At 59.8% G+C, this 10,126-nt stretch overlaps 1 protein-coding gene across 1 annotated transcript in view; it reads right to left on the bottom strand.

The window, feature by feature from the left end:
• Positions 1–10,126, bottom strand: part of ADARB1 (adenosine deaminase RNA specific B1) — a gene marked incomplete at its 5' end in the record, with an annotated part of 29,474 nt that overhangs the window by 18,067 nt on the left and 1,281 nt on the right. Inside the window, one exon of the mRNA XM_029940600.1 lies at positions 9,790–9,958. Coding sequence (XP_029796460.1) covers positions 9,790–9,958 — 169 coding nt within the window. The remainder of the gene's footprint in view (positions 1–9,789; positions 9,959–10,126) is intronic.

The following is a 10,126-nucleotide window of genomic DNA, read 5'->3' on the forward strand; positions in this document are numbered from 1 at the left end:
AGACCCCGAGCCCTCCCGGCACCCACGCCGCACCCCTGCCGACACACCCCGAGCCCTCCCGGCACCCACTCCGCACCCCTGCCGAGAGACCCCGAACCCTTCCGGCACCCAAGCTGCACCCCTGCCGACAGACCCCGAGCCCTTCCGGCACCCAAGCCGCACCCCTGCCGACAGACCCCGAGCCCTCCTGGCACCCACGCCGCACCCCTGCCGACAGACCCCGAGCCCTCCCGGCACCCACACCACACCCCTGCCGACAGACCCACAGTGCCCTGCGATGCCTCCCACCCTTTACAAGAGAAGTTCAAGCACAGGTCCTCCTGTCCCACAAGATGGAGCACGAGATGCTGCCAACACCCACAGGTACCCTTCTTACGTCAGTTCAAGCCTGTGTAGGGCTTAGACCACTTTAGGGGGAACTCAGTGTCCCGGGGCAGCCTTTAAAACAGTGAATTTGCAGAGCCCTGTATTTGTGACGAGTCATTAGTTCTGAACTCTCGCTCCGCAGCAGGACCCGGGAGCCGCGTCTGCTCGGCGGAGGCCCGGGGTGAGAACGGCCCGCTTCGGCAGGGCGGCCCCTGCCAGCGCCCCTCACGGAGCCCGGGGAGGGGGAGGAGGGCCGCGCCACCGCGCTCCAGGCAATGTCCCTACCAGCCCCCTGCGGAGACGGCAAACTGGCCCGCCTCAGCACCGTGGCGCCGGGCTCAGCCCCGCGTGAGGGTGCGGGGCTCCACAGCCCCGTGCCGGGCGATGCTGGAAGGAACCACGCGGTGCCCACGTGCTCCGGCCTCTCTGGCTCTCCTCCCCATGTGACGTCTGGGGGGCCAGGGCTCGGAGCACTGCCGCCTGGCCGGGTCCCCGAGGCAGCTTCTCCCTGACCCCCCCACAGCCTCCACGGGAGCACAGGGCCCTCTCCCCACCGGCTGCTCCACGGGACTCGCCAGGAGGCCCTTGGGGGCGCCCACACAGCCTTCTCCGCCAAACTGACTACCAGACAGACCGACGGCACCCGGTGACCCTTGGCGGCAGGGCTGCACCTCCCTCCCCGCCCCCAGCCCACGGTGGCCTCACCCCTACGCCCACCCACTGCTCCTACCCCCCATGGTCTTCCAACAGGGCGTCTGTGGGAGGTGGCTCTGCCTCTCTGGGAGGGACACAGGTCAGCCTTGCCTTCCAGAAGGGACTCTGGCGACCCTGTCATTCCCTTGGGGCGGAGAGGGGCCTGCAGCCAGCTCGGAGCCTGCTGGCCACCAGAGCGCTTCTGGAGGACGTGTTTCTAGCCCTCTGGCCAGGTGCTGGTGTGAGGCCTTTCAAGTGCACCTGGGCTTATGCCGATGCGGCGACTCCAGGAGGGCGGTGGGCTGCAACCACTCTGCCCGGCCCCCACCTCTGCGGGGGCACCACTGGGGGCTGAGTCAACCACTGGTCAGGGGACTTGCGCCTAGTGAGGGACCTCTGCATAAGGACCCCTAGCGGGGCGATATGGGGGGTGGGGAGGGGGACACAGCGAGGAGCCCAGAGACACGGACACGCCCCGCCACACCCCCGGACCTTCTCTTCCACCTGGCTGCTCCCGAGCTGCATTCTTCATAACAAACTGGCAGGTGTTAAGTAAACTGTTTTCTCCGAGTTCCGTGGGCTGAATTATTGAACCCAAGGACTGAGTTCACCACCGAGTGAGACGGAGTGAGGGAGCCCGGGTGTCCAGTTCTGGGGGGGCGGCAGTCCTGTGAGGCAGAGCCCGTAATCTGCGGGGTCTGGGTGAGCTCCAGGCGGCGTGTGCTCCTGAGCACCCACACACCACACCGTGGGGGCCACAGCGGCAGCGGTGTGGCACCTGGCTCCATGGTGTCCCTTCCGGAAGCATCCTGCCCCTCTCCTCCAGGCCTGTCTGTCTGCCTGGTCTGGATGTCATGCCATCCGTGAGGGCTGACTTTTATGCTCGTGAAGGTAACCCCATCTCGACGATCTGGAATGTTCCCTCCTACCTGCAGGGACCCTCCGTCCGCACCTTTGAATTGCTGAGCTGCAGGGATTGGCTGTGCGGGCTGGGTTCTCACTTCGTGTTGGTGACAGAAGTCAGAATCTCTTTTCCCAGCGTGTGGCTTTTCTTCCCACTGTACTAAGGGGGTTTTGGTAAAAAGGTTTTAAATTTTCAATTTAGTCAAATTTATTCATGTTTTTCTTTCTAATTTGGGTTTTCTGTGCCTTGATTGAGAACTCGGCCTAAGTGAAGCCACGGGGCTGCCAGGACCCCTCCTCGCGAGGCTCTGTGATCCGCCTGCTCCCGTGGCCGTGGGAGGGGCCCGCTCTTCTCTGAGCATAAACTCGCTCGGACTGTTTGCCGACCGCACACCCCACGCACGGCAGGGCCCGCGCCCCGCTCCCTCCCGCTTCCAAGCAGCCCAGCCGCCCTCCTGCCTCGGAAGGAACGTGCGAGCCGCGGGCCCCAGCTGCCTCCCAGGGCGACGTGCCCGCAGCGGTTCTGGGTGATGAGACACAGCTGCCGACGTGACCGTGACGTGACCGTGACCGGGCCTGCGCCTGCGGCCACCCCTCCTCCCTGTCCCTGCGGGCGTGCGGACCGGGCGCTGGAGGTGGGCACCGCGGGGCCGGAGGACAGGGGATGCGCCCTGGATGCGGCAGCCCCGCCCACTGCTGGACCCGACTCTCTGTGAGACGGAAATAAACTTCCATCTGTTTGCGTGTCCTCTCCAGGGCGGGCAAAGCCCATCGGTCACCACCAGGCTCAACGTGGCTATGTCCCCATCTGAGTGTGGGACTAGACTCTCGAGGGCTGTGACAAAATTAGGACATTTGATTAAAATTGCATTAAAGTTCGAGAAGCTGGTCAAACTGTTCAAGGCACACTCACTGGGTGTGGCGTGGGTGGGTGTTGTTAGCGCCCAGGACGCGTGCCACTGTTTCCTTTCCCGCCCCGCGGCTGTGGCCACAACGGCGGTAATGATCCGCGGGAGGGAGCTGGGGTCCTTCCTCCCGTTTCTAATCTCGAGAAGACGACCTAAAACCGGCTCTTGGGCCCGGCAGGAGCGTCGGAGCTCAGGGCAAAGCGTCCAGGAGAGCGGGCTCGCCCCCCACGCCATCTCCTCCCTGGGACTTCCTTCAGGTTATCTCCGTCCTGGGAGTGGGCGTGAGGCTGTGTCTTTAATGGCTACACGTTCCCTTCTCTGCCGAGGCTCGAGTCAACGTCAGGGAGGCACATTTCTCTAAAAGGTCGTTTTAACTTCATTTCAGTGTCCTCGCCCGTTGGTGACGAAGCGGCCGGCCCTCCTGCGCCGAGCTCCCCGCGGCCCGTTCCGGCTCCGCTCCCGCCGGCCCGCCGGCCGCGACGTCCTCCCTCCCAAAGCGCTGACCGGTGGCTCTGGTACCACCTGCTCTTTCTCTGTCGCCTTTAGAAAGACTTTTTGCTCTTTACTGTTTACTTCATTCCATTTATCGGGACTGTTCTCTCTGTACCTCGTTACCGTGAGGCTCCTGTGACGTAGGATCATTTTCTAATCTCCACGGTGAATTCTTCTTCTGGGAATGACTGAGGCACCCGACACGCACTCCAGGCCACAGATGAGGCCCCGTGGAGGCGAGAGCGGCTTCTGTGTGTCCTCGAGACCACGACCCCGGAGTCCTACGCCTGCTCGGCTGCGCTCCCGGGGCAGCCGCTGGCCTGCTTTCGGCCGCTGGAGGTCAGTTTGCCCCTTCTAGGATTTACATGCACGGACCACCCAGCAGGTACCCCGGTTTGTCGGGTTTCTCTCCCTCTGCATGGTTATTCGGAGGTTGACACATGGTGACTGAGTGTCATTGTCCATCCCCTCCCCCCGCCCCACGGTACCCACCGCACGGACACCCCACCGCGTCTGTCCACGTGTTCACCCCCACAGTACTCACCGCATGTCTGTCCACGTGCTCACCCCCACGGTGCCCACCGCAGGACACCCCACCGTGTGTCTGTCCACGTGCTCACCCCCACGGTGCCCACCGCAGGACACCCTGCCGCGTGTCTGTCCACGTATCTCCAGATGGCGCTGGCCTGCTCCCACTTGCTGTCACTACAAAGCAGCACCTGAGCGCTCACCTGTGACTCCGCGGGTTCGTGCCACCATCTCCCCGGCGCACCTGGGTGTGGGACGGCTCAGGTGCGGCAGGCACGTCTTTAACTGTTTAAGAAACTACCAGCTCGTCTTCAGGGGCAGTGGCACTGTTTGCACGCCCGCCTGCAGAGGACAAGGGCTCGGGTGCCCCTGCATCCCTGTCCACCGTTTAAGTGGCCACGGTGCTGAGGGGGGCATGCTCACAAGCGTGACTTTGCGCCTCACTCGCACCTCTAGTGACGATTAATGGCGTGAGCATCTTGTGTGCACACCTGACATCGTTTTTGTAGTGTCCACTCAGATATTTTGCCCATTTTAAAAATTGCTTTTCCCTCTTGCTGGGTTTTGGGAGCATACGGTCTTTTATCAGATACGTGATTTGCAAATATTTTCTCCCAGTGACTTGAATTCTCATTCTTTTAAGGGTGTCTTTAGAAGAGAAGCAATTGTCATTTGATAAAGTCCAATTTATCCATTTTTCCTCTTATAAAGAGTGCTTTGAGTGTTATATCTAAGAAAATATTGACCAGGATTTTCCCATTTTCTTCTACAACTTTCATACATTTCTGTTTATGATCCTTTTAAAAACGACCACTATTTTTATTTTAGAGTGAGAGAGAGTGCACGAGCAGGTGAAAGGGAGACAGGGAGCCTGACTCTTGATCAGGCTCCACGCTTAGCATGGAGCCTGACGCAGGGCTCGGTCCCATGACCCTGGGATCAGGACCTGAGCCGGAACCAAGAATCAGCGGCTCCGCCGCTGAGCCCGCCAGGCAACCCCATCTGTGACCCGTTTTAATCTCTGTGTGGGGTGCAAAATGTGACGTTCCTTTGTCTGTTTTTACATAGAAATGCCCACTTGTCCGGCCACCGTTTGTTAAAAAGACTTTTTCTCCACTGAATTACCACTGCACCCGGGTCAAAATTCACTGTGACCAACAAGGAACACGCGGAATTTGAAATAAAAACCGAGTACCATTTACTTTAGTACCTTGAAAAGTTAAGTATTTAGGTGTAAATCTAGCAGGGTGTGTGTACGGTCTGGATGGGGAAGACCGCCAGACTCTGACAGGAGAGCCACGGACCTCGAGCGCGCGGAGGTGCCCCGCGGTCGCGGACGGGTCACGTGCCGCCGGCCCCGTCAGAGTCCCAGCTAGGTCTCACCGGCATCCACAAGCTGGCTCTCAAGGTCACAGGGAGGCTAAGGGCCCAGCGCCGCCGCGGCTCGGGCGGAGACCCAGGATGAGACTGCAGGAACCGTGACCCTGTGATGGTAGGAATAGCTTGGTCTTACGTCCATTTGGTCTTGGCCCACGGTTCCTGGCTCAGGCCCCCGCGAACCCCTGGCATTTCCTGGTGATGAGAGCCTTACAGATGTGTCTGGCCGTTAATGGGGTGACTTTCAGAAAGCCCCTGAGGAGGGGGGCTGGTGTAGAGGGTGAGGACTTCAGTCCCGGCCCCCAGGGAGGGGGAGGGGCCAGAGGTTGAGGGAAGCACCGGTCGCCAGTGATCTGGGGCGCCTGGCTGGCTCGGTTGGTGGAGTGTGCGACCTTCCGGTCATGAGTTTGACCTCCATGTCGGGAGTTAAAAAAAAAAATCAACGGCCAATGACTTAGTCAGTCGTACCTGTGTAATGAAGCGTCCGTAAAAACCGAAAACAAGAGGGTCTGAAGCGTCGGGCCGGTGGCCGTGTGGATGTGCGGAGAGCAGCGCAGTCAGAGCGGGCGCGGACGCCCCCCGACCCTGTCCCCACACCTCGCCCTCTGCGTCTCCCGATCTGGCTGCTCCTGAGTGTCACCCTTTTATAATAAGCTAGCGATCTAGTGAGGGAATGTTTCTCTGAGGTCCGGGAGCCGCCCCGGCAAGTCGACCGAGTCCCAGGAGGAGGGCCTCGAGGCCCCCAGTGTGCAAGCGGCTGGTTAGACGCACGGGCGCCTGCAGGACGGCGGGCTCGAGTCCTTGTTGGACGGGGGAGGGGCCACCCCTCCCCCACACGTGTGACGGAGCTGGGTTCAAAATCCACGTGGCAGTCAGGACACCGCAGTACTGGCCGAACGGGGCACAAACCGACCGAGGGGACGGAACCGGAAGCCCAGAGGCCCACGCAGACGCGGTTCACGGGGCCCGGACAAGAAACCAAGGCAACACGGAGCGGCAGTCTCTTCAGCAAGCGATGCCAGAACAGCCGAGGCCCCACGTGCAACACAGCGAACCTGGACGCAGACTTCACACCCTCACAACCGTGAGCTCGCAACAGACCCAGACCTGAGTGCAGAACAAAACCCATAAACCTCCTAGAAAACAACACAGGAGAAAATCTAGGTGACCTCAAAACGGCGAGGACTTTTTACACACAACGTCAGAGGCACAATCCGTGAGCGAAATCACTGAGAAGGCGGGCGGCATTAAAACTGGAAACTTCTGCTAAAACCAGTGCGCAGACAAGCCACAGCCTGGGAGAGTCTCTGAGAAAGGACTGTTCTCTAAAATCTATGAAAAACTCTGAAAACTCGGCAAGGACACAAACTGCCCTATTTTACAACGGGCCGAGGACGCTAACAGACACCCGTGCCCGTGTGGCTCTCGTGAAGAATGCTGCGGTGGCCGCGGGTGGACGAGGAGGTCGTGGAGACCCTGCCTCTGGTTCCTGGGGGCAGACCCCCGGAGGGGGGGCGGCCGGGCCACACGGCGGCTCTGGGTCTAGCTGTCTGAGGAGCCACCACCGGTCCGTGTGGCCGCCCCCCCGGCCCCCGCCGGCCGCGCACAGAGCCCCAGGCTGTCCACAGGCTCACGGGCACTGGTCGCTTCCGCCCGGTCCGCGGGCGGGAGCCCCCCCCCGTGGGTGTGGGGCCGCGTCGCCGTGGTTTTGGTCCGCGTTCCCTGACAATCAGGATACCGAGCATCTTCCGGGATCTTCCTGCTCGGGTCCTCTGTCCATGTTCGAGTCAGGTTTTCTGTTGTCGATTTTTAGTGGTTCTCTACATATGTTTTCAGTTTCTTATAAAACTGAACATATTCTTACCACGTGACCCGCAATCACACGTGTTGGTATTTCCCCAGCAGAGCTCAAAACGGGACCACCTGCACACGCATGGCTCATAGAACGGCCAGCATGGCGGCCAGCAAGGTGGCCCCCAGGCGGCGACGGGCAGACACGCCGGTGCCCCCAGACACGGGGACAGTGGTCAGTGCTAAGAAGAAATGGGCCGTCACACATGGAGGAACCTCGAATGCATTTCACTAGGTGCCAGCAGCCAATCTGGAACGGTGGCGTCCCGTAGGACTCTATCTGTGTGACGTTCTGGAAAAGGCAGGACCTTGGAGACGACAGGAAGCTCAGGGGTTGCCAGGGGCGGGGTGGGAGGACAGGGGGGAGCACAGAGAACGTTCAAGGCAGTGAAGATACTCCTTGTGACACTACAGTAACGAACACACGCAACGCAGTGCTGGTGCAAACCCAGAGACCGCGCCCCAGGCAGAGCGGAGTCCTGTGAGGCTCGGACTCCGGGCGGCTGTGATGCGTCCGCGCAGGCTCATCCCCGGAACAGTGCACGTTCTGGGAGGCTGTGCCTGTGCGGGGACACGGAGTATATGGGAAATCTCTGCACACTCATCTTAATTTTGTTATGAACCTAAAACTGCTCTTTAAAAAAGAACTCTTAAAAATGGTTAAGATAGTAAGTTTTAGGTCATGTATTTTTTACCACAATAAAAATAAATCGTGTTTGTTCATATCACCAATAATTCTCCAGAATATATAATAGGTAATAATTCTCACACTAATACAAGAAGCATAAATTTCTAGGAAGTAATCCATCAAAAAAGTGCCGAGAATGTAACTGACACAGGTAACGGTTTAAGTGTGGAGAAATACACAATACTTCATGAAGGGAGTGATTTAACTTCATGTTCATTCTTTCCCTTTCGATCCGCAATTCCACGGTCCACGTACAATCTAGGCAAGACACGTGCGGACACCTGGCGAGCAGACTCTGTAACACGGACAGGAGGACAGAGGCTCATAAGAAGCCACAAGTCTGAGGGGAGAAGCGCAAAGCACAGCCTTATCCAATCAGACCTTTAACCACACGAAGCGTCAGAAGTGTAAGAGCCGTGGAAATCTGTGCAAGAACCCTGGATGACAGACTCTAGAGGCCAGGAGCAGGCCCACCCGTGTGAGGGACGCAGCACACTGAGGGGGGGGCCTTCACAGATCGGTGAGGCAAGGTCGATTAGTTAGTAGATGGACCAGGAAAACTGGCTCTCTGCACTTAAATAGTAAGGCCAACTTGTGACTGATGATACAGATGTACCAAAGGCCTGAATCTGCAAGTAAAATGATAAAAACCTTGGGGGAAAGTATGGGAGAATATTTTCATGCCCTTGAAGAGGAATTTCTTATGTAAGATTCTGAAAGCACAAATCACAGGGTGAAAGACTAGTGGGTGAGGTTCTACCAAAACGAAGGCTTTCTACTCAGTAAGAGTGCGGCACGGACCAAGGGAAGGCCGGGCGTGGCCTGGAGGAGACACGGAAGCGTCCCCGACCGCCAAGGACACAGGAGCGCCTGTGAGAGGAGCTTCCGCAGATGACGAGGAGGAAAAGCCGGAGACCCGCAAGACGAGGGGGGGGGGTAACAGGAAATTCCGGGGAGAGAGGAAGGCTCGAACAGCTGTCCACACCCCTCGGAGCAGAACCCGGCATCACGCACTGTTGGCCTAAGTGCAAACAGGTGTGACTTCCAGGGTGCGACCCAGACCTGCTGCGAGGCCCTTCCCGTGTGCACACGGAGACCCAGGCCGAGCCGCGGTGCAGAGGCGGCGCTGACGCAGGTCTCTTCGGGGAGGGCCCGGAGGCGCACGGACGGGACAACGGGCAGAAAGCAGCCGTCTGTTACAGCGTCGGGGGCAGGGCCCGGACCTCGGGTTGAATGACACGCGAGACGCAGAGTAGCATCTGAAACACAATTCCGTTTCTATAGACTAACGACACACACAAACACCCCAAAATGACAGCATCATGCATTTTCCAAGACCACACGCGCATGTGCACAAGTGAATGGATGAGGGCACCTGTGCCGGGGGAGGGACCACAGGCGTCTGAAGAGCCGGCAGGAGCCGTCACGGCGGGGGCGGGGCCCCGCTCTGAGAGGGCGGTGACCTTGGTCCCACATGGCTTTTGTTCCAGGAAACTGCTTCCCACCGACCTAGGTTCCTTACCTTTTATTTTCAAGCAAACATGTGTTTAAAAATAAATAAGAAGCGAGGGCACCGGACACCAGCATCTGAGGAAACGAGGCGTTGAAACCCTGGCCCGGACACATCTGCGTCTGAGCGCACGCTCGCTTGTCCAGAAAATGCACCGGAGGCCACCGCCCAGCACAGGACGCTGGGGGCAGTCTGCACTCACAGAACCCCCCAGTGTGACCCCGTGGGGAACGGGACCACCAAGGTGGCATCTACCAGGAACCAGAACACCCTTAGTCGACCCCGGCGCGGCACACGGTGCGCACCGGAAGTGCGCCGCGAGCATGGGTGCCGCGGAGACGCTGTCTGAGGGGCAGCAGTGTGGAGGCCCCGCTCGACGCCCCCCAGGAGGCCCCGAAGCCCTGTGGGGGGCCCCAGGCCCGCAGAGAGAGCCGGGAGCCGGGGGCAGGGCCCGCGTGGGAGGGGGGCCTTACCGGGCCATCTTGTCGCTGCAGGACATGGTGAGCAGCCTCTCGCCCTGCAGCACCCCGTCCCACGTCTGCAGGCTGGCGTGGGACCGCACTGGAATCGTGCCTTCGCCAGACTCTATTTTCGTCCGCAGCTGTCCTCTGGCCTTGCGGTTTGGATGCCTGTCCGCTGGCTCTGGGAGAGGAAGGGCCGGGTGAGTCCGGGCCTCTCGTCCTGGGGAAGAAGGAGCAGCGGCCCCCACACGTACGAAGTCGGGTTTACGCCTGTGTGCACGCGCGCTCTCTAGGGTCTGTGCACCTCCACCCGGGGCCCCGGGCCGCGTGCACTGCTCTCTCTAGGGTA

This window comes from Suricata suricatta, chromosome 5 (assembly GCF_006229205.1).
Source record: "Suricata suricatta isolate VVHF042 chromosome 5, meerkat_22Aug2017_6uvM2_HiC, whole genome shotgun sequence".
Lineage (NCBI taxonomy): Eukaryota > Metazoa > Chordata > Mammalia > Carnivora > Herpestidae > Suricata > Suricata suricatta.